Consider the following 25270-nt stretch of genomic DNA (forward strand, 5'->3'; position numbering starts at 1 on the left):
AAGGAGAGACAATTGGACAGGGGACGAAAGGCACACTAGTGCACTTATGTACGCCCCTTACTGACCTCTTAGGAACCTGGAGATGGGGCCAGTCAGAGGTGGTATTTACCGGCTCTCTAAACTATTCAAAATTTCCACTACCAGTTCTCCAGAACTGGTCAGAACCTGCTGAAATACACCTCTGATGCTTTCTCTTTTATTTTTATTTGGTTCCAGTAATTTATCTATCTCCTTTTATGACCAAAGTAAAGTATTTTTTGGCACTGTGCATAAGATTTTGAGATAATAAAGCACATAAATCTATTGTGTATTTTCCAATGGTAACATTCCCTGCATCATCTGGCAGTTCTAAGAGGAAAGAATCACTTGTACTTTCCCAACAGGTAGGCTTACCATTGCTTCGAATATTGCCATCCTCTTAGATCGGAGACAAATTCTTAGAATAGTGATGGCAAACCTTTTTTTCCTTGGGTGCCAAAAGAGTGTGCACATGCACTTGCGTATGCGTGAGTTCCCACATCCATAATTCAATGCCTGGAGAGGATAAAAACAGCTTCCCCCACTCCTGGAGGCCAACAATGACCTGTTTTCCAACTTCTGGTGGGCCCAGTAGGCTCATATTTTGCCCTCCTCAGGCTTCAAAGGCTTCCCTGGAACTAGGGAGGGTTAAAACGCCCTCCCCATCCATCCAGAGGCTCTTTGGAAGCCAAAAACACCCTCTCAGATCCTCTGTGGGAACCAAAAATCAGCTGGCCAGCACACACACGCACATTGGAGCTGAGCTAGGGCAATGGGTGGCATGCCAGCAGATATGGCTCCACGGGCCACCCCTGGTACCCATGCCGTAGGTTCGCCATCACTGGCTTAGAATTTCCAGATTGTGAGCTCCACCATCTAAGAATATTTTGAGTTGTGGCATCAAAAAACATACTAGCTAGAGAGCAGCATTCATCCACCCTCCATTTCCTTCGTGCCTCCTTTTTGACCCTTTGCTGATTTTCTCTACTCTCCAACAATCCAACAGCCCACCCCCTACTTTCTTGGTTGATGTCACAATGCACCAATAATTGGCAGACAGATTTTCCAATAGGAGAGACATGCCTTTCAGCCAGGAAAGGTGGAATCTGGAGAGAAGAGAGGCCCTAATGGGTGCAGAAACTGGTAGCCCCCAAACCCATGGGGGGATCCAGCCCCACCCAGAATGATGAGCCAGAATCTTGTGGTCCAGAGGATGCTTTTGTTCTGGTATTATGATAATCAAGCAGAGATTATAGCTTCTCCCTGAGCTCCACTCACTCCTAGCTATGTTCTCACACTCTGCAGGTGGGAAAATTTTACATCCTTGCGTTTTTCAGCTGGGTAGTGAGGAAGGAACTGATACGTGAGGATGCTGGTTGAGTTTCACATATTTGAAGGTTACATTGACAGAGGGATAGAATCAAGATCACGTGAAGTGTTAATACTGCTTTATAATGCCTTGGTAAGGCTACACTTGGAATACCACACCCAATTTTGGCTATCACAAGGTAAAAAAGAAACATGTTGAGATTCTGGAAAGAGTGTAGAGGAGGGCAACAAAGATGATTAGGGGACTGGAGGCTAAAAATGGTTGCTGGAATTGGGTATGTCTAGTTTAATCAAAAGAAGGACTAGGAATGACATGATAACAGGGTTCCAATATTTCAGCGACTGCTACAAAGAAGAGGGAGTCATCCAATTCTCCAAAGCACCTGAAGGTAGGACAACAAGCAATGGGTGGAAACTAAGCAAGGAGTGAACCAATCGAGAACTAAGAAATTTCCTGACAGAACAATTAATCAGTGGAATAATTTGCCTCCAGAAGTTGTGAATGTTCTAACACTGGGAGTTTTTAAGAAGAGATGAGAGAGCCATTTGTCTGAGGATTGGAATAGAAGCAGGGAATTGGAACAGAAGATCCCCAAGGTCTCTTTCAATTCTGGTGTGTGTGTGTAACATGTTTTTGCTGATAATGAAAATGAAGGGAGACTAGATCTATTTCAAGCTATTTAGCTCTCATCAGCTAGCCATACCCTTATCAGGATTTGAATCTGGGCAGTCTGCCTGTAAGACAGTAGCTTTTAACCTCTAGGCCACAAGTGCTCCTCCTGTCTCAGCTTGTACCAGGGAAGAGTTGTATATATTTTGTTTTGTTCTTTTCTGTCGACTCACTCTGGTATATTCAAATATGGGAGGGAGCATACTGCTTCCTTTTTGCCTCAGGCAGCAGTGTCACCTAGTGCTACAACTACTACTATTACTACTTCTACTATACTGTTATTTTTATTGTTACTATTATTATTGTTGTTGTTGTTGTTGTTATTCTGCACACAGAAATTTCAGAAACACAAAAATATATTTCTTTATTGCTGCCAAATATATTGCTGCCAACCTGCCTTCCATTGAGGACCTGTATACTGCACGAGTCAAAAAGAGGGCGGGTAAAATATTTACTGACCCCTCGCATCCTGGACACAAATTGTTTCAACTCCTACCCTCAAAACGTCGCTACAGAGCACTGCACACCAAGACAACTAGACACAAGAACAGTTTTTCCCCGAACGCCATCACTCTACTAAACAAATAATTCCCTCAACACTGTCAGACTTTCTACTAAATCTGCACTTCTATTCTACTAGTTTTTCTCATCATTCCTATCACCCATTTCCTCCCATGTTGACTGTATGACTGTAACTTGTTGCGTATATCCTAAGATTTTTATTAATATTGCTTCTTCATTGCTTATTTGACCCCTATGACAATCATTAAGTGTTGTATCACATGATTCTTGACAAATGTATATTTTATTTTATGTACGTTGAGAGCATATGCACCAAAACAAATTCCTTGTGTGTCTAATCACACTTGGCCAATAAAAATTCTATTCTATTCTATTCTATTAACAAGTTGGCTGAGAAATCGCAATTATTGCAAAAGAATGTCTGTTTTTGCCAAAGAGTCTGTGTTATCTTCAATGCCGATAACAAATGTCCAAAAAAAACCCCACGTTTTGTAAATAATGTCTCCGAACTGGGCTGAAGCATGGGTATTCACTATTTTTGCAACAGCTACAGTCTTTCATAAAGCAATTTTCCAAAGGCTGGGTTTCTCCAAGAAAGCAGAGATGTTGGTTTAGAGAAAGCTCTAGATCTGTTTCTCTTTCTCTGTTAAACCACAAATGATAACTCCTGCAAAGAACACTCGCGCAAACCTCTCCTTTTATGCATGCTGCAGAATTCCCTATTACTCTCACCTGTGATTAAGATCTCCTCCTGCGCCTGCACAACCGTTCCTGTCTCCCCCTAATCCTTTGCACACACACATTAAAGATGGGATCATTTATCCCCCCCCCCTCATCTGGCCCAAACAAGGCCCTAGCTGGGGTGTCCATAGACATTGCAGGGACCTCCACCCCTATCTCTCCAGAAACGTCAGCTTTCATCTTTCCTTCCCTCTCATTGTCTGAATCCTCCGATAGCCACACAGGTCTCTGATGCTTGGACGGATCTGGTTTCTCTGACTCAAAATCTGTTATCAGAGGAGCTGGCTGTGATACAACCACTAATGATGATGATAATAATAATAATAATAATAATAATAATAATAATAATAATAATAACAACAACAACAAAACAACAACTACAACAATGGATGAAGACCAAAGGAGCACTCCAATGGGAATGTAGGATAGGCCTTGCAAGAGGCATCCCCAGTCTTAAATTAAAAATATTGCTAGTACTTGCACACTCTGATTCTTGTAATACTTCTCATATCTGTTCTTTTTCTATTACTTTGCCGCCTTCCAGGAAGAGACCCAACAAGGAGCCAATGGAATCCTCCAGAAGATATCCATGATCAAGCTCTGGGCTGGTCACCATCACCTGGCAAACTGCAGAAATTGCTGCAGATGCCAGAGTACAGTGTGTTTCGGGGTGCACAAACTTTCGAGAGCAACTTTTTCCAGGTGATTGGATGCTCTTGTTGTTTAGGAATGAGCAAGGCTTTTCAGTAGAGAGAAACTGCTTGTCTGCTATTTATGTTGCTAAGCAAGGGAGTTGTTAAGTGACTTATTATTATTATTATTATTATTATTATTATTATTATTATTATTATATTAAAATAATAAATATTATTATTATCAATATTATCAATAATATCAATATTATCAATATTATCAATAATATCAATATTATCAATATTATCAATATTAACCCATTGCCCTCAGAGATGCTTACAGACCTGCTCCATAACTTGAATTATGCTTGCCGTCAAACCATTTCACCGGCAGTCACTACATAATCTTGGTGCAAATGAACAACTGGTTAAGGGCAAAGAAATGTCACATCACTCCTTGTATTGATGCCTGCCTTCCCATAAACAGCATTTTATTGCTAAGGAATGAGGATGGTTGGCTGGGAGCACAGCTGTAAATGTTCATTTTAATTGCAGGCAATCCTCGACTCAGAACAACAAAAGGGACCAGAAAATTTTTGTTAAATGGTGTATTTATTAAGGTGTTTATTAAGGTGACTGTAGGGGGTGAATGGGGTGTTCAGGGAGGGGTAGCACCTCTGATGTAGGAGCATGTTGTGTGCTTTTATGGCAGCTCATTTTAGGGCACCTCACTCACCTGTGGTCCCCACCTGTCACTCAGCTCTCACCTGTGGCTCGCAGTAGCTGTAGTGGCCACACCCCAGGCAATAGGTTGGCCAAACCCGGCTGATAGTAGCTGTTGGGTCATTGACCTTCGGTGAGATAGGGACTTGTCCAAGCAGAGGGTTCCACTTCCCGGCTGCTACCGGTACACTCTCTGGGATCGTTGCGTGCCTACATCTAGTGGGTGCACGGGTGCCCGTCGGCCTGAGATTTGGCTTCTGCGCATGCACAGCAAGCAAAATCTCAAACGAGGACTCTCTCGTGTGTGAGATTTCAGCAATTTTCAGCAATTTCTTTCCTTCTGCGCATTCACCGAAGCATAAAACCACCAAAAATTGGCAAAATCTTGCGCATGAGAGCGTCCTTGCTTGAGATTTTGCTTGCTGTGCATGCACAGAAGCCAAATAGACACATAGAAACATAGAAGATTGAGGGCAGAAAAAGACCTCATGGTCCATCTTACACTGTGCATGTGCAAATCTGCGCATGCATCAGAGCACAGAGACATATGCGCATGTCAATTTCCGCCACCCGATCCCAGCTGTACCGACTGCAACCCATTACTGGACTTATCTATCACGAGCATGTGAAGACTAAGCCTATGAAATATAATAGAATAGGTCAATGGTCATACAATGCTCTGCGAGCGATGTGGTCTGCTAAAAGCACGGCAAGACATGAAAGACGCCCAGGTCAACCTATTGCACCCAGCACATCTCCAACTGTCTCGACCCTTGTCCTGTTATTGGAGCAAGATGGAATCTGGGAAGAGAGAGTGAGGCTGACTATGCGCATCCCTTCCTCACTTTAATCCAATTCACATGCAAGTCTTGACATCCCCCACCCCAAGATGTCAAGGTCCACTTCAAAAACGATGGACGGACATCATCACATGACTGTAATTTGTGACTTTCTCAATTGATTGTAAGTGGAAGGACTGGTGGGTAGCCACTTTTCTCAACCCCGTTGAAACTTTGAACAGTCGCTCAGTGGATGGACATAAGTCGAGGACTGCCTGTATTCATTTTAGTAACAAAACAATGCTTTTTCCTAAGTGTTGTGGTTAGTTCTGGCCCAGCTCCTGCCCCAAGGAATGTGCAGGTGGATGTGGGGGAAACATCCACATGCCGCAGGCCTGTTTTGCTCCTGATGGAATCTGACGACGAAGCCTCCTCTGACCAAGGAAGCGTAAGTGACAGGGAAGAGGGGAGTTTGGCAGACAGCCCAGGAGGAGATCAATCATCTGTATCATCCTTGGATTCTGAACAAGAATTAATGACACATCCACGCATGCGTAGAGTAATGCATAGGAGACAACAACTGAAGGATTATTACAAGAGAAAATGAGGCCACCTGTGGTTGGGTGGGGCTGCTGTAATTAGTGCTAAAGATAAAAGTGCAACCTGGTGTTTTAGCCTCATGGCAGTTTATCTGATTCATTGTTTCGTCAAGATCGTGGTTTTTGTGCTGTTCAAGATTGTGTGTGGACTCTCTGGACTTTAGAATTGGACTCATTTCCCAGTTATTGGGTGAGCAATTGGATTGCATTTAACCTGTGCCTTGTGTGTACCAGAAAATCCCTTTGACATTTAAAAAGGGAGCTGTTTTCTGTTTTTCTGTTTATAAAGACTTTGGAGTTTTCCTTTTATCGTGTGGTGTGTGTCTTCCTGGACTAATTACCCTGTAATTACGGGCGGTTGAAACACGCCGGCAGAACACCTAAGTAATAAGGCTAGACTGATAGCAAACCCCTCCTTGCTCTCTTTGCTTCCCCTCCTATGTTCATTTTTAATCTCATATGACCTTTCATTGTTTATTGATTCCGTTGTTTATCTTTATGTTTTCTTTACTTTGATACTGTTGGCTAAAATACCTACACACTGGGGTGTTTGTGGATCTTATGTTTATTTTTTCATTTTTTCCATTTTTACTGTTGTAAACCACCCAGAATTGCCCCTTGGAGAGACGGTCTGAAAATACATATTACAAACAAAACACTGTTCTATGAGATCATCAAAAGCCAGCTTCTAAAATTACATAAAGGCGTCTAAGGGCACTTTTGTCTTTTCCCTCCATACAGGTGACCAAAGACGGCCAATTCAGTAACATCCACAAGCAACTCAATGTAATCACTATTGGTATCTTAGCCAGCAACCCCAAGATGCTCCTTCCTGATCTGATGATTATTGCCCGGGAAAAACAAGAAACAACAAATAGAAACGTGAAGTCTAAAACGTTAGAAATAACCCGGTAAGGATGGCACAGCCCTCCCCACCCTGGATTCCCAGGCAATGGTGAAATTTACTTACTTTTATTTTAATTTGATTTGATTTATTTGATTTATAAGCCACCCAATTCTATTTACAAGCTGCCCAACTCTTACCTTCTGTGCATGCACAAAAGGGTTTAAAAAAAAGAAAACTGTTGCGCCGGATGCAGAATAAGAACACGTACACAAAAAAGAGCTGGAATTTAACTGGGTCACTTTATTAAAGTAAACAAACTTTAAATGATTATCAAACAAATATCCAGGACCTGCAACGGCCACTAATAGTATTTGGGGTGGAAATAATTAATGATAACTTTCCTGGGTAACTATGGGTGTAGCTCCTTGCTGAACAAGGTGGAGGTACCACACCTTCACCTGGTTCTGGCCACGCCTTGGCGTGTGGGAGGACTTACCGTCCCGTCCCCATCCGGTTATTGGTTAGGTGAGTCCCGAGCCCCCCCTCCAATTGCCCAGGTCATGGTATACCATAAGTTCATGGCGAGAGGGTGCCCATCATCTTTTAAAAGATGCCCTAAACGAGAACACGCAGTTACTACCACTGCCCATTTCTGCCCAAAACCTGCCCATCACAGTGACCAGAGGGCAGCCAATCAACCAAATTGCAACTAAATGCAAAGCACCCCCTAACCAGTCCATCCTCGCTCATCAGTGTGGAATAGGCAAAAAAACAGCCGCAATTAAAACTCTGAGACCGCAAAAAAGTCCTATTCGGCCCCCAAGGGCGACCTCCACTAGGCACACTGTAAGATTAGGAGGGCGGGAGGGTGTCTGCTTCTCTGCAGCCAGGGGGCAAAAGGAGAAAGGCCTGGAGGGCATCCCTATTTATAGGGCTCGCCAGGCCCACACCCAGGCTACTCAGCATCTGCGCAGAAGCGCAGATCTGGCTGCCGCAATCTCACAATATTTCACGAGATCACGGAGCCTGAGCCAGCCGGAAACTCTGGAACATGTTCTCTTTGCCCCGGCGCAAAATTCGTCCGGCCACCAAGCTTACCTCTGGAACCGCCTTGTACCGCACGAATCCCAGCAGCCAGGTCCCATCGACCAAACAATGTCATTTGGCGGGCCCCAGGGGAAGAGCCTTCCCTGTGGCAGCCCCGGCCCTCTGGAATCAACTCCCCCCCAGAGATTAGAACGGCCCCCACCCTCCTTGTCTTTCGCAAATTACTCAAGACCCACCTTTATCGCCAGACATGGGGGAACTGAGACATCCTCCCCCAGGATTTTATATTTTATGTTTGGTATGTATGTGTTGTATGGTTTTAAATTGTTGGGGTTTTATATATGTTTTATTTTTAATATTAGATTTGTTTCACTGTTAAATTGTTTCTATTATTGTTGTGAGCCGCCCCGAGTCTTCGGAGAGGGACGGAATAAAAATCTAAATAATAATAATAATTAATAATAATAATAATAATAATAATAATAATAATAATAATAATAATTCAACTGAAATATTATTGTTATTTTTATATAAGAATGGTTATGTATATTTGTACAATTTATAAATATTTATGTATATTATTTCGCTGATATGAACAACCGTAAAATTACAATAAGATTTGCTGCAAAGAGGCAGCTAGAGTAGGGGTGGGGTGGAACTATATGTTGTATTGTTTTTTAACAGAAAAGTTATAACTGTACTCACAAACTATGAACACAACGATCTGTTTATATGTGTCTTTTATATTTATATATACAGTGTTCCCTCGATTTTCGCGGGTTCAAACTTCGCGAATAGCCTCTACCACGGTTTTTCAAAAAATATTAATTAAAAAATACTTCACGGTTTTTTTTCCTATACCACGGTTTTTCCCACCCAATGATGTCATATGTCATCGCCAAACTAATAATTTTTGCAAATAAATAACAAAAATAATTATTGTTAATAAATAATTATATTTATAAATATCAGGATCACTAGGTGTCTTATTCAATGGTGAGTACCAGTAATCATGGTGAGTAAATGGTTGTTAAGGGAATGGGAAATGGTAATTTAGGGGTTTAAAGTGTTAAGGGAAGGCTTGTGATTCTGTCCATAGCCAAAATTGGTGTATTTACTTCCGCATCTCTACTTACCGCACTGAGCTGGTAGCATTCCACCCCTGTTCCCAGGCCTCCTGGCAAAGTCTGAGTTCTCATATTGCTTCTTCCTTACCTACAGATTGATCCCACTGGACCTGGTGGAGATTTTTGTTCATGACGCCAGCAAACGGCAGTTTAAAGTTCAACTGCCCACAGGAGACAAGTATTACCTGCAACTCTTAGTCAAGGAAGAGAAGGCGGATTTCCTCTTCGAGTGCTGGCTGCGCCTGATTTACCTGATGCGCTTGGCCAGTGGCAAGGCCAGGATTCCGGACAATGTCCCTGGGAAGAAACTTGAGGTTTGCAACTTTATGGAAGAGTAGCCCTTTGCAAGCTAAGCTCACGGGGGTGAGATGAAGTTGGGGAAAAGCAAGAAGTGCCAGGTCAAGAATTTAACTGGATATTCTTGATCCAAGGAACTAGGTTCTCCCCTATGCCAATCCTTTTGAATTGAATTGAATATTTTATTTGGCTAAGTGTGATTAGACACACAAGGAATTTGCCTCCAGTACACTAGATATAACTTCGTGCATTTGCAAAGCCACAGAAAGAATAATACAGTAGTACCCCTAGATGCGAGTATAATTGGTTCCAGAAGGGAGCTTGTATGTCGAGCAACTCGTATCTGGAACAAATGGCTTTAGACTTTGTTTTTCCCCTCCGAGATAACCAAAAGCAAGGATTCTTGCGCCACCTAGTGGACGCTCGGCTCGTATCCCAAATTTGAGCTCGCGTCTGGAACAGAAATTTCTCTCCCCTTGTGGCTCGTATCTTGAAATACTCGCATGTGGAGCAGCTCGTATCTAGAGGTACTACTGTAATAATCATAGTACAGTGTTCCCTCGATTTTCACGGGGGATGCGTTCTGAGACCGCCCACGAAAGTCGAATTTCCGCGAAGTAGAGATGCGGAAGTAAATACACCATTTTTGGCTATGAATAGTATCACAAGCCTTCCCTTAATACTTTAAACCCCTAAATTACCATTTCCCATTCCCTTAACAACCAATTACTCACCATTATTACTGGTACTCACCATTGAATAAGACACTTAGTGATCCTGATATTTATAAACATAATTATTTATTAACAATAATTTTTTTTTTTTATTTATTTGCAAAAATTATTAGTTTGGCGATGACGTATGATGTCATCGGGCAGGAAAAAACGTGGTATAGAAAAAAACCTGTGAAGTATTTTTTAATTAATATTTTTTGGAAAACTGTGCTATAGGCTATTCGCAAAGTTTGAACCCGCGAAAATCGAGGGAACACTGTATTTATAAAAGAGGGAAATAAAGAAGGCAATGATAAATAATAATACTGCAGCCACGCTGGGGTAAAATGCTCCTGGTTCGCTCGTGCGTGTTGGGTGTTGGAGAGCCAGTTGCAAAGGGAGCGTGACGCTCCACCCACTTGCCCAGACATCACCCTTTTGGGTTTTTTACCCTCTGCGCATGCACAAAGTATTCTGTGCAAGCATGGAGGGTAAAAGAACCTAAATGGCAGCGTCAGGATGGGCAGGCAGATAGAAACATAGAAACATAGAGGATTGACGGAAGAAAAAGACCTCCTGGTCCATCTAGTCTGCCCTTATACTATTTCCTGTATTTTATCTTACAATGGATATATGTTTATCCCAGGCATGTTTAAATTCAGTTACTGTGGATTTACCAACCACATCTGCTGGAAGTTTGTTCCAAGGATCTACTACTCTTTCAGTAAAATAATATTTTCTCATGTAGCTTTTGATCTTTCCCCCAACTAACTTCAGATTGTGTCCTTTTTCTTGTGTTCACTTTCCTATTAAAAACACTTCCCTCCTGAACCTTATTTAACCCTTTAACATATTTAAATGTTTCGATCATGTCCCCCCTTCTCCTTCTCTCCTCCAGACTAGACAGATTGAGTTCATTAAGTCTTTCCTGATACGTTTTATGCTTAAGACCTTCCACCATTCTTGTAGCCCGTCTTTGGACCCGTTCAATTTTGTCAATATCTTTTTGTAGGTGAGGTCTCCAGAACTGAACACAGTATTCCAAATGTGGTCTCACCAGCACTCTATATAGCGGGATCCCAATCTCCCTCTTCCTGCTTGTTATACCTCTAACTATGCAGCCAAGCATCCTAACTTACTTTTCCTACCACCTGACCACACTGCTCACCCATTTTGAGACTGTCAGAAATCACTACCCCCTAAATCCTTATCTTCCATCCCTGTAACCATATAACCCCTAAACCTTGCCCCACTTGTTTAAGTGAATCACCGCAGTTGTCAAATTAGTAACACGGTTATTAAGTGAATGTGGTTTCCCCATAGACTTTGCTTAACGGATGGTTGTCAATTGTGATCACATGACCCTGGGACTCTGCAACCATCATAAATGTGAGTCGGTTGTCAAGCATCCAAAGCAGAGGTGGGTTCCTACCAGTGTGATCGAATGCGCTGTTCCGGTAGTGGTCCACCGATGATGCAATTTTGCCGCAATGGCTCTGGTGCTGTCTTTGGCGGTCAGTGCATGCCGCCATCTTTTTTTTCTAATTTTCGGCAATTTTTCGACTGAGCATGCACAGAACTAAAACTGTTCCTCTGCGCATGCGTGGAAGCAAAATGCACATGCAACGCACTGGTAGGAAACGGTAAGAGGAACCTGCCCCTTGATCCAAAAGTAAATCATATGACCATGGGAATGCTGCAACAATCTTAAGCAGTAGTGGGTTCCTACCCAGTAGGGGTGACACTGCGCACCCATAGTAAAAGACTACATGCACAACTTCAGGTGTCTGGAATGTGCGCGCTTGCATCTCCCAGTGAAATTTTGCTTCTGTGCATGTGCAGGAAACAAAATCTCACAAATGTGTGTGAGAGATTTTGGTAATTTTTTGCTTCTGTGTATGCGCGGAAGCAAGAATACCACCAAAATCTTGCGCATGCGTGCACCTCCTCTCGTGAGATTTTGCTTCCAGCGCCTGTAGTGTGTCTGGGCTTTGGGGTCAATTTATTTTACAAAGCACCAGGGGACAGAACAAGAAACCATGGATGGGAACTAATCAAGGAGAAAATCAACCTGGAATTGAAGGGAAACTTCTTAACGAGGACAATTCCCCTTTGGCGGGGCCAAGGGGAAGAGCCTTCTCTGTAGTGGCCCCAACCCTCTGGAATCAGCTCCCCCCTGAGATTAGAACTGCCCCCACCCTCCTAGTCTTTCCTAAGCTGCTTAAAACCCACCTCTGCCGTCAAGCATGGGGGAACTGAGATAACTTCCCCAGGCCTATACTGTTTATGTATGGTATGTTGTGTGTATGTTTTCTTAAATTATGGGTTTTTAGTTTTAAATATTAGATTTGTATTGTACATTGGTTTTTTTCTATTACTGTTGTGAGTCTACGGAGAGGGGCGGCATACAAATTTAATAAATAATAATAATAATTAATCAGTAGAGCAGTTTGCCTTCAGCAGTTTGTGGGTACGTTATCACTGGAAGTTTTCAAGAAGACACTGGTCAGTCACTTGTCTGAAATGGTATAGGATCTCCTGCTTGACCAGGGGGCTGGACTCCAAGGTCCCTTCCAGCTCTATTCTGTTTGATTGAATTTATTTGTTTGATTGATTGATTGATTGATTGATTGATGGATGGATGGATTTGGATTTGGATGCCTCCCCTCTTCGGGGACTCGGGGCAGCTCACAGCATATACAAAAACAGAGAACAATAGTAAGCAATCCAATTAATAATACATTTAAAACAGTTCATTTAAAAATTCTAATTTAAAAATGCTACCATTACCACTCACTCGACAATCATACTAAAATATTCATTGGTCTGGGGAGAAGATCTGAAAACCCCAAGCCTGGCAGCAAAGATGAGTTTTTAAACTCTTCCAGAAGGCAAGGAGGGTGGAGGCAGTGCGAATCTCCGAGGGGAGATTGATTCCAGAGGGCCAGGGCCCCCACAGAGAAGGCTCTTCCCCTAGGTCCCGCCAGCTGGAAAAACCTACAGTGCCTTGTATCTCTTGGGATGGAGCTGAATTGCCTTGTGAAGCAGAGATTAGCAAGACCTCCTACTCAGAATGCCTGGACACTAAAGAGATGGGTGAGATCTTGTTGCCAATTTGCTAGGGAAAGTTCTGAGCAAGGAGGAATGTTAGTGAAAAGCTAAAAGACTTAACCTACATTTTGAGCCTTAGCGGAACTATGTTCCCATGACTACCAGAGATGCATGTATTGCTTTTAATGATTGGTTTAATGATGTATGCTCTCAGGATTGAAACAGAGGTGAGCACTGCCACCTATATAAGTAATCCTTGATTTACAACAGCTCATTTAGCAATTGTTCAAAGTTACAACGTCACTGAAAAAAGTGATTTATGACCATTTTTCATACTTCACAATTACATTTTCCACACTTATATACACTTATTTTGCAGCCTCTCCATGGTCACTTGATCAAATTTCAGATTGTTGGTCACTGTCTCACATTTATGACGGCTGCACTGTCCCGGGATCATGTGATCACATTTTGTGATCTTTGGATAAGCAAAGTCAATGGATAAAGCAGATTCACTTAACAACTGCAGTGATTCACTTAACAAAAGTGGCACAAAAGATTGCAAAATGGGGGAAATTCTCTTGCCTCACTTAGCAATATAAGTTAGGGGCCCAATTGTGGTTGTAAGTTGAGTTAAAGTTGAGTAGGTAATGATGAACAGAAAAAAATCTGCAGGGATTCATTCATTCATTCATTCATTCATTCATTCATTCATTCATTCATTCATTTATTGGATTTGTATGCCGCCCCTCTCTGTAGACTTGGGTCGGCTAACAACAGTGATAAAAACAGAATGTAAAAATCCAATACTAAAACAGCTAAAAACCCTTATTATAAAACCAAACATACATACAAACATACCATGCATAAATTGTAGAAGCCTAGGGGGAAAGATTATCTTAATTCCCCCATGCCTGATGGCAGAGGTGGGTTTTGAGGAGCTTACGAAAGGCAAGGAGGGTGGGGGCTATTCTAATCTCTGGGGGGAGTTGGTTCCAGAGGGCCGGGGCCGCTACAGAGAAGGCTCTTCCCCTGGGTACCGCCAACCGACATTGTTTAGTCGACGGGACCCGGAGAAGACCCACTCTGTGGGACCTAACTGGTCGCTGGGATTCGTGCGGCAGAAGGCGGTCCCTGAGATAATCTGGCCCGGTGCCATGAAGGGCTTTATAGGTCATAACCAACACTTTGAATTGTGACCGGAAACTGATCGGCAACCAAACAGACTGCGGAGTGTTGGTGTGACATGGGCATATTTAGGGAAGCCCATGATTGCTCTCGCAGCTTTATGGTCTCCTGTGTCAAGGTTCCAGGTAACATCCAAACTAAATCAGAGTCAAAATACTCCTCAAAGTTCCAATTTATTTCCGGAGCCATCCTGGCACCTACACAGAGAAACCTGGATTTGAGTTTCCCACTCAGTTGAAAGTTCACATCCCTTATCCCCCAACCACAAACCTGTCACGTTGCCCACTCAGATCGCGCCAGCATGGCAAATCCTCCCTCTGTTTCCACCCAGGTGGGCGGATATAGGATAGCCTTGAACCCCTCAAAATAATGCTGTGTGGCTGCATCATAAAAATCACTCCCCCCCCCCCAAGTTCCCATAAACATCAGGCATTCTATAGGTAGCGTGGCAAGCCATTATTTTATCACCAAATTCTGCACTGGCTTGACAGCCTGATTGGTTCCCTGGTGTTCTGTCTGGGTCCCTCCAGAAGTCAACACCAACCAAAAAGAGAAGCCAGACACACTGGTAAAAAGCAAAGGCAGTTTATATAATTCAAAGCAAACACAGGTAACAGAAACTGTTCTTACAGACAGGAACACGCTGAAACTTCACAGAGGTTTCACGAAGGCCAGGCAATAAAACAGGATTCTTGCTGGCAAAAACAACGCTGGAGATAATAAAACCCACGCCTCCCCCAAGTCTTCCAGACTTCTAGGCCACAAGCCAAGATCAGAGATGCCGAGAAGCGAAGCAGGGTCACAGAACTTCCAGTTGATAACGCTCCACAAGGCTGCAAGGGCGGGCCTGCCTTTTAAACCCTGCTGAGGAGAACCACACCCAAACCCAGCTGTGGCCAATTCAGTGATGCAAATACCTTTCTAATTGGTCCCGTCTCTGAGCTGCACGTCGCTGTCTCATGTCAATTATAGCCTGTGCGTCTTCATCCAATGAGTCCAGGCTACTAGCTGGGGAGAGAGCCCCCCCCCCCCCGGGGCTCTCAGGCTGCTCTACCTCCTCCTCTTCCTGACTTTCCTCTCCCCCGTCTGCCTGGTCCTCCCCCTCCTGTTCACTGTCCTCCTCATCTGGGCATGGATCCAGTAGAGAGGCAGCCGGTCCCTGAGGAGCCGCAGGCTGAATCACAACACCTGGCAATATATCTTTTCTCAAAATTGTGTGAAGGTGGGTCCACTCCAAGCAAGGAGAATGTCCATTTGGAACTTGCATCTTTTATTTACAAATAAGAGTTTCAATGTACCTTTTATTTATTTTTTATTTATTCATTTTGTCCAATACATAATATACATCAAAGAGAATAGATATGTAGTAATATATATAAAGAAAAGGAAAGAAGAAAAGATATAAAAGTATAGGATATCATATATGAAAGGAAGAAAAGATAAATGAGATAAGGAGAGACAATTGGACAGGGGACGGAAGGCACACTTGGACGCCCCTTAGTGACCTCTAAGGAACCTGGAGAGGTCAATCGTGGATAGTCTAAGGGAAAAATGTTGGGGGTTAGGGGTTGACACTACTGAGTCTGGTAATGAGTTCCACGCTTCGACAACTCGGTTGCTGAAGTCATATTTTTTACAGTCTAGTTTGGAGCGGTTAATATTAAGTTTGCATCTGTTGCGTGCTCTTGTGTTGTTGCAAATGAAGCTGAAGTAGTCATTGACAGGTAGAACGTTGCAGCATATGATCTTGTGGGCAATACTTAGATCGTGTTTTAGGCGTCGTAGTTCTAAGCTTTCTAGACCTTGGCTTGCTTGCTGGGTAAAAAGTCCCGAGCTTTCTGGGATAATACCATGACACTATATCTTCTTTTCATTACAGAGGCCTCCTTCTAAAGAACAGGTTCAACATTTAGCTCCTAAACTGAGGAAGGAGTTTGCAGGTAAGGAATCAGCCAAGGTCCAGCCCAGGTTGCAGGAACAATCTTCTCCCAAACGGACCTCTCTGGGCTTCACCCCCAGGTTAGCTGAGCCAACTTCACCAGCAGATCGGCTGACGCCCAACTTTGAGAGAAAGAAGCGCCTTTTTTCAAGAATATCATCTGAATCTAATATCATCCCCGTCTCACTTAAAAAAAGCAAAAAAGAAATATGTTTGTTAGAAAAGACAAACACGGAGTCTCCATTACAAAATAGCCCTCAAGCCGTGAGGAACGAGGCTCCTGCTGCTCCACCAAGGGCGAACAATCCTGGCCGACCAAACCCACCTCCGCCACAGAGCCACCCACCACAAACGAATCAACCTGCCTCCAGAGTTGAACCAAAGTTGGTGGGAGCTGGTCCATCTCAGGCTGTCCAAAGGAAATCAGAAGTAGAATCTGAGAAAATCAGCTTTCCAGTTAATCCGCATCATCGAGCCAACCAGAGCCAGAACAGTCAAACTAATAAACCGGGGAACCCAAACACGGCTCTGCAGAACAAGCCACAATCTTTTCCGAATACGTCTTCAGAAAAGGGACATCTCACTTCTCAAAACGACACCGGGCAACAAGTTCGCAGAATCAAAATGTCAGTAGGAGTGGAGACTTCTCAACTCATCTGCAAGACAGTGGCCGTGGGGCCCTCGGAAACAGTGGGCGCAAAGTTGAACGACCCTCCCAACAAATCATTGAATGCGGGTACATCCCACAACGATCAAAATAAGTCCACAGGAAACATAGAGAAAAAAGAAACGAGAAGGTACGTTGGTTCAGAATGAGATGTGCAATCTTGACTCTGTTGTTTGAGGGACCTTAATCTATTCTCTGTGTGTCTTAAAATGTTTGAATTGGTTAAATGGCGGCAGTAGTGGGTTGCACCCGGTACAAGCCACATTATAGAGTGGTAGCGGAAATGGAGATATGCATGCATCTGTGCCTGCATGAAATTCAACTAGCCGGAGTGGCGCAGCAGGTAGAGTGCTGTACTGCAGGCCACTGAAGCTGACTGTAGATCGGTAGGTCAGCGGTTCAAATCTCACCACCGGCTCAAGGTTGACTCAGACTTCCATCCTTCCGAGGTGGGTAAAATGAGGACCCAGATTGTGGGGGCAATATGCTGGCTCTGTTAAAAAGTGTTGTAAGCCGCCCTGAGTCTAAGGAGAACAACGGCACGAAAATCGAATAAATAAATAAATAAACTTCTGCATCGGAAGCAAAATCTGATGCAAGGACATTTGTGTGCGTAAGATTTCGCCGATTTTGGTGTTTCTTTTCTTCTCTGCATCCACAGAAGCAAAGCAATTGCCAAAAATCGTTGAAATCTCACATGAGTGGGGGTGGGCTACTGCCCAGATGTGGGGAGGTGGGAGGGAAATGCAGTGGGGTAGCGAAAATGGAGCCCCACCCCAGAGCACCCAATTTGCACTGAAAGATGTTGAAAGAAAATGCAGTGCGTCCTGCATAAATCACGCACACAGTGTGGTAGTAAAATTTTTGGTAGCCCTTCACTTGCACCTGAGTGTCCTCACGTGAGATTTTGCTTTCGGCGCATGCACAGAAGCCGAATCTTGTGCCAATGTGCTCATGCCTCTGCCGATCTCTGGGAGCGCACCGAGAGTGCCGGGGACGAGGAACCCTTGCCTGAATGGCGCCACATATTTCTTGCCCTTCTCTGCAGTCACGTGTGTCGTCTGGAAGAGCATCCATCTATAGAGTCAAATGGCCTCTATCCTGACTTTGTTCAAGGGCCCTGAACACCTGATTCTTCCCCAGCAATCGTATTAAAGAACCTAGTTGGCCTTTGCAGGAATAAGAAGTTGAAATTTATACCTTCACTTAAAAACCACGTTTCATTTAAGGCAAAAAAAAAAAGGAAATAAAACCCAAGGTCATCTGATGACCTACTTAACAGCCACATTATTTTAAGTCTGCAGAGATTCTCAGCCATCCAGGTCATGGTTGTCCCAAAGGTGTTTTTTCAGGAGGCAACTAGACTTTATTGGGGTTTTTTGTGTGTGTGAAAATGTTTTGTTTCTCATCCAAAAAGCTTCCTCAGCTCTGATTGGATAGTTGGGAATGGAAGGCTTTATATTTCTTGCAGACAGATTGTCATTTGCAAGTGTCATTGAAGAACTTGGAGGTTTATCTGTATCCTCAGGGTCACCTGAATAGTGCCCCTAATTCCTGTAGTCTCCATTTCCCCCCCCTCTGGAAATCCATTCCTATTCCCATACCATTCAAAGGATGTTCACTCCAAATTATATAGCTAAAGGCCCGTAGATTCTCATCCATCCATGCAGGGGTGGGCCCTGCCCACAATGGGGGGATAACGCCACTCCACTAGGTAAAATGGAGCTGCATGCACAGCCCCAGCTTACCGGTGGCCATTCACATGCGCAACCGGGGAGATTCCGGTGATTTTTGCAGCCAAATTTCGCCATGCTCTTGAGAGCCCAGCCAGAAGCAACAGGCTGCAGCGGCCCATGGATTCCGGCCACCCGGCCTGCTCCCTGCCCCGCAGAAGAGGGCGATGAAGTATTGCACAGTGGAAAAGGTAGGGGAGAAGGAGATCAGGCTGCGGGGAGGCAGCGGGGAATGGGCGGGGGCCACCCGGAATGAATGGTGGGGACACGGAGGTGAATAGGCGGTGGCAGCCAGAACAAGTGGCGGGGATGTGGAGGGGAACAGGCTGGGCTGGGCGCAGCAGTAGCGAGTGGCAGGGGTGGCCGGAAATGTCTTACCTACAAGGAGAAGGCTCTTCTGCTCCGAGAGCCCTCCAAGCTGCAGCAGCAGCCATTTCCCCCAATTTTCACCTATTTTTTGCTCTTGTGCAGGCGCAGAAGCAAAAAATGCCCAAAATTGGCAAAATCACGAACAAGATTCCTGATGCATTCCAGTAGCGCCGGGAAATAGAGGCCTTCCCATGCATCCATGTCATGGTTGTCTTAAAGATGCTCTTTCAGGAGGAGACTGGACTGTCTTCCCCTTCCTTTTTTATCTTTTGAAGAAAGAAAGAAAGAAAGAAAGAAAGAAAAAAGAAAGAAGAAAGAAAGAAAGAAAGAAGAAAGAAAGAAAGAAAGAAGGAAGGAAGGAAGGAAGAAGGAAGAAGGAAGGAAGGAAGGAAGGAAGAAGAAAGAAAGAAAGAAAGACGAAAGAAAGAAAAAAGAAAAAAGAAAAAGAAAGAAGGAAGGAAGGAAGGAAGGAAGGAAGAAAGAAAGAAAGAAAGAAAGAAAGAAAGAACAAGGAACTTCAGTTGCCTCCTGAAAAAGCATCTTTGGGACAATCACATCACTTAGTGACAGAAGGGCTACTTATAGTTGTGTTCCTAAAGACTACAGTATGTATGTAGAAAGTTCTGCTAAGCAGCTCTTACATCTGTTGGCTTCCCTTGACCTTTCTTTGCACCAATCTGTGGCCGGAAGATGGAAAAACCAGTTTGTGGAGACCTTTGTTCCTTCCAATTGTTTATTTCAGCCTTTGCTTGTCATTGTTTCTTATCACCTAAATGTCCATTTAGCTTAAATAAGAGCTTCTTGTTAACTACTCTAGAACCTTTGGGCATCATGACCTGGACATCTACTCTAGAACCTTTGGGCATCATGAAAACTATTTTTTCATGGACCAGGGAGTTCCACTGGTGGTTTCACATGCTACATAGATCCCAACACATCAGTTTCAATAACCTGTGTGGCCCAGTTCCTAATGGGCTGTGGATCAGTACCGACCAATCTGCAATCCAGAGGCTGAGGATCTACTCCAGACAACATAAGGCATTCGGGCTGAAAATTAAACCCTTTCTAAAACACCAGGCATAGATGGGAGTTGACAAAATTATGATGTTTATTTCTACCATGAACTTATTTTTAAAACATATTGCTCCTGGGATCTAGCTCTAAAGACCAATTAAACCATTGTGAATGGTTTTATTTATTTATTTATCACCGTTATAGACTATCCATCTCATAGGTGACAAATCTGTGCGGCCTACAATAAAATCAACTATTAAAACAAAATAAAGAAACCAATTTAAACATTATATTATTAGCATAAATAAAAGCAAGATTCCAAGAGGCTTTATTAAGATGTTATACGTGGTGCTATCAATGGATGGGCTCTCTGCTGCCAAGAGATTCCCAGGCCTGATGAATAATTCACATTTTGAGGGCTTTTTGATGGATGCATTTTGACTTTTAAAATGTGCTTGGTTAGCTTACGAACATTATGCAAGACAAAACTAATAAGAATGGAAATCTAGAGGTATATTCAAGATATCATCAGGATTATTTAGGGTTCCTTAAATTTGTCTGATCTAACCTTTCTGTCTTATTAGAAAGCAGGCACCTGTGTCCAAGAACAAAGTGAAAAATGCAATAAACACAGGTAGGAAGAAATCTCAATTAAAATGATCAATAGTAGTATAGGTTACTATCAAAGTTTGTTGCAAAAATGAAAACCCGAAGCATACACAGATGACTGATTCAGCTGGATTCAATACATTTGTTTATAAAAATAATAACAGATGAATATACAATACCATTAGTAGATTATTCCTTCAAGTAAACACCAAGCAAGAGAGTTAGTTTTATTTCAGCAAAGAGTACAGAGAGGAGAGTGCAGAGTGAACAGTGAGCCACGCCCAGTTTTCAGTTTCGATTCTCTGCACAGATTCAGAAGTGGTTAGCTTCTATTGGCTAACTCAGTTGCTTTGCCTATTCATTGGCTAACCTAGTTAATATGACTCTTCCAGTCATGAATATTCTAATAATTACCCATGATCCTTGCAGAACATCCCTTTCTGAAATAAACAAAATCATTGAACTAAGCCGCAGTGTCAACCACGAGTCCAAATTTGCCCTTCTCCAAATTGAGCAACGCAGTTTGCAAACGTCTGCATGCAATTGGTCAATGTAAGTGAATCGAGACGAATATGGCTGGTTGGTAAAAATGAAAAACTAAGAGAAAATGACACTGATGGATTGGCCATCCCTAGCTTTTGCTGTTTCAGCTGGGAACCTCGTAGTTGACCTTTGTTTCATTTGTTTTGCAGTTAAGGAAAAAACCAGTGTTAAAATTGTAACCCTCTATACCATGCTGTCCGCATCGTTAGAGAAGCTGAAGAAATCAAGTAAAGATGATACTAAGGTATTGGTCTAAAGGAGGGGAGTGTAATCTAAAGTAGAGGCTCCCAAACTTTAGGGCACCAGCTGCTCTGACCTAGACTTCACAAAATCACGAAACAGACTCCTTGTTCCGAAAAAACCCAAAAAACCTTTTTATTTAACTGATGTGAATTTCTAGCATTCACATACAGAAAATTCAAACTAAATGTAAACCGTTCCAAACCTGACTGCAGAAAATACGACTACAGAAACAGAGGGATCAATGCCTGGAATGAACTACCAGACTCTGCGGTTTCTTCCCCAAACCCCCAAAACATTAACCTTAGACCAGCGGTCCCCAAACTACGGCCCGCGGGCCACATGCGGCCCCCTGAGGCCATTTATCCGGCCCGCTGGTGAGTGACAGGAGCACATCTAATTTTCCATGAATAAAATGCGGTATTTTGTTAGTAACTAATATCAATCATCAAAAAAGTTGCAAAAGTTTTTTTTCTAATTTTGTCATCCAGTTACATTCATTTTCTTTTAACTAAATTCCCTCCTCAAAAAAGTACACCACCAATTATTTCTAACGTATTAACCATTATGCCAAAGTTCTTCCTTCTTTCTTTATACATTTTTCTATGAGCCAAGAAAACCTTGTATAGCCAATCAGATGTTAACAAAAGAAAATTAAAAACAAAACATAAACATATATGAATTTCAGACTTCTTCCCCCCCTCTAAATAGTACTTTCCCATTTTGTTTTTTACTTTAAGATAAGGTATGTGCAGTGTGCATAGGGATTTGTTCATAGTTTTTTTTAATAGTCTGGCCCTCCAGCAGTCCGAGGGACAGTGAACTGGCCCCCTGTGTAAAAAGTTTGGGGACCCCTGCCTTAGACTGTCTACTGTTGACCTCTCCCTGTTTCCAAGAGGTCTCTAAGGGGCGTGCATAAGCACATCGCTCTGCCTACTGTCTCTCTTTTATCGTAACTTTTTTACTTATATTTATACAAACTACAACTATCCTATACATGTTTGACAAATAAATGAATTAAACAATCAAACAAACAAAATTCCTAACAATAAGCCTTTCAAGGGTGAATTGCAATAGACCGTATCAGTCCTTGAATAGTTGCCAGGTGGATAGCTTCCAAGCACACAATGCTATACAATGCAATACTTGGCAAGGAATCTCTGTGAGGCACAACTTACATAGGCAAATCTTCACACTAATAAACAAGCTAATTGTCTCCTGCAAACACCGCTCCCCTTTTGATCCTATTTATTCCCTATGGGAGGGGTCATTGAGTGTCCACTTGTGCCTTTATGCCTGAGGCGACCCCTGTTCCTTAATTATCCCCTTCTCCTGATAGTTCTGCACATGGGCTCATCAGGAGCCAACTCCAGCTGTTTTTCTGCCCCACTTATCTCCAACTCTGAAGGTAGCTGATAACTGTTGGACAGCCCTGGCCCCATCTCTGCCTCCGATGCCGAGCACTAATCAGAGCCTTTCCCAGACTCCAGGACTGATCCATGGATTGTTTTACTTAGCAACAGAAATGTTGGGGTCAATTGCGGTCAAGGAGCACCTGTATTTAATGTGCATTATAATAAGCATCTGATATATTTACCATCCACGGGCAGAAGTGTTTATTTAAGGAGTAGTGTTGGGCGAACCGAACCTGCACAATTCAGGTCCATACCAAATTTTGCGGTGTTCGGCATACTGAACCCGAATCTGATTTTTTTAAAAAAATTGTGCTCCGGTTTGGTGTTCGTGCCAAGCACCGCGAAGTGCCACCACCTCCTCCTCATCTGCTGAGAAGAGGAGGAGGAGCTGGGCACCGGTGGCAGTGGAGGAAGGCAAATGGCCAGTCAGGAGGCTGGGAGGGAGGCACAAAAAAAGCTGGGGAATCCCACGAAGGGATTCCAGGGGTGGAGCTTTGACGTCATGTATACCGGCAGGTTGCTAAGCACGCCAAGGTGATCACTTCCTGGATTCTGGAGGCGGCACTAGAATAATGGAGGAGGATGGAATCCAGGAAGTGATCACCTTGGCGTCCTTAGCAACCTGCCGGTATACGTGACATCAAAGCTCCGCCCCCCGGAATCCCATCGTTTTTTATTTTTACAGATTTTTAATTTTTATTTATTTTTACAAAAAAGGACACTGCAGCAGCGCCGCAAGCAAAGGGAGGTCCTCTCATGTAAAAATAAACATTTTTATTTTTACGAAAAAGGACGTTGCACCGACGCCGCAAGCAGAGAGATCTTTTCATGTAAAAATATTTTTTTTTATTTTTATGTGAAAGGACCTCCCTTTGCTTGCGGCGCTGCAAGCAAAAGGAGCTGGGGAATCCCACAAAGAGATTCCGGGGGCGGAGCTTTGACGTCATGTATACTGGCAGGTTGCTAAGGACGCCAAGGTGATCACTTCCTGGATTCCATCCTCCCTCCATTATTCTAGTGCCGCCCCCGGAATCCAGGAAGTGATCACCTTGGCGTCCTTAGCAACCTGCCAGTATACGTGACATCAAAGCTCCGCCCCCAGAATCTCTTTGTGGGATTCCCCAGCTCCTTTTGCTTGCGGCGCCACAAGCAAAGGGAGGTCTTTTCATATAAAAATAACAATTTTTATTTTTACATGAAAGGACCTCCCTTTGCTTGCGGCGCCACTGCGGCATCCTTTTTTGTAAAAATAAAAATAAATAAAATTAAAAACCCATAAAAATAAAAAATGATGGGATTCCGGGGGCGGAGCATTGATGCCACGGACCATTCGGGTTCGGGTTCAGCCGAACTTTGCATGAAGTTCGTCCGAACTCGCCGAACACGAGCACCGTTGGGTTCGCCCATCACTATTAAGGAGATCCAGAAAGCAGCCCTCCCAATTCCACTGATATGCATTTCCATCTGAGTATCACAGAATCACTAAGTTGGGATGAAATTTTAGAGGGCAACCAACGCATTCCATCTCAAACACAAAATTACAACACAGTAACCGGAGGGGGGGGATAATGTGAATGAAATTGTTTTCTCTGGGGAAGACTTTTGATTGAAATGCATCGTACCATTATCACCTAAATAAGTGACTACTTTTGAGAACACAACCTTTACCAACCTGTCTGCAAATCATCCCTTTTCTTTCTCTGTTTGATCTCTCACAGCACACGACCCCCAAAACTTCCAAACACGTCACAATATCTGGGGTGATTGCCAAATCAAAAAAAAGTATTGTGGTGCAGGATGAGAAGACCGGCAAGACTTTAGGAGCCGCCTCCAAGGAAGCCACTTGTGTGGTGGCGAAGAAAAAATATCATTCATCTTCACAGCCCCCGAAATCACTAGACAAAGACGCCAATAATCCACAGACTCCTTCAGATAGAAAGAGCCTTTTGGAAACAGAGGAAGCCAGAAAGTTAGGACAACCAATTGCAGCCGAGGAGCGCGGTACGACAAGTCTCACTTCTCAAGCACCACACAAGAATACAGGTGTGGAGCAATGCAGCGTCCCAGGCTTGGAGAATCGAGAGGCTTCTAAAAAGACTTTGCCTACAACCAAAACAGCTGGGAAATCTAGAAACGTAGCTACCACCCCCCCTCTGTAATCACAGAAGAAGCCCCCACCCATGAAACTACTCCAACCAAAATTCATTCCCCCGATCTCCACAGTCCAGAAAAGCACCAAGGAAACCCCTAAGGGGTTGGTTTTTCCAAGGTTGCCAAAATTTGTAAGCATGGGATGCTCGGCCATAAACAAATCACTGTGGTAGCTGGTCCTGCTATCTGAGAAAACCAGAGCAAACTCTCTGGGGTTCCTGGTGCTCCCATCGAAACCAGGGTTTCAAAACGTATGGGTTACTCTATTAAAAAAATCCACCAAAACTTAAAATGCTGAGCATGAGTC

The 25270-nt window shown here is 43.4% G+C and overlaps 1 protein-coding gene across 1 annotated transcript; it reads left to right on the forward strand.

Moving 5' to 3' along the window:
- Nucleotides 1-1660: 1660 nt before the first annotated feature.
- Nucleotides 1661-24971, forward strand: LOC139154129 (uncharacterized protein DDB_G0284459-like). Its single transcript, XM_070728560.1, has 8 exons — nt 1661-1736; nt 3825-3982; nt 6755-6924; nt 9129-9348; nt 16163-17019; nt 20590-20639; nt 21307-21401; nt 24531-24971. The coding sequence occupies exons 1-8, from the start codon at nt 1661-1663 to the stop codon at nt 24969-24971; spliced, it is 2067 nt and encodes a 688-aa protein (XP_070584661.1).
- Nucleotides 24972-25270: the final 299 nt, after the last annotated feature.

Source organism: Erythrolamprus reginae, chromosome Z (assembly GCF_031021105.1).
Source record: "Erythrolamprus reginae isolate rEryReg1 chromosome Z, rEryReg1.hap1, whole genome shotgun sequence".
Taxonomy (NCBI): Eukaryota; Metazoa; Chordata; class Lepidosauria; order Squamata; family Dipsadidae; genus Erythrolamprus; species Erythrolamprus reginae.

Coding starts and splice junctions, on each gene's coding strand:
- LOC139154129 (XM_070728560.1), top strand. CDS start 1,661: ATGATAACAGGGTTCCAATATTTCAGCGACTGCTACAAAGAAGAGGGA. Junction 3,983..6,754: donor TCGAGAGCAACTTTTTCCAG/GTGATTGGATGC, acceptor CCCTCCATACAG/GTGACCAAAGACGGCCAATT. Junction 21,402..24,530: donor CAAGTAAAGATGATACTAAG/GTATTGGTCTAA, acceptor GATCTCTCACAG/CACACGACCCCCAAAACTTC.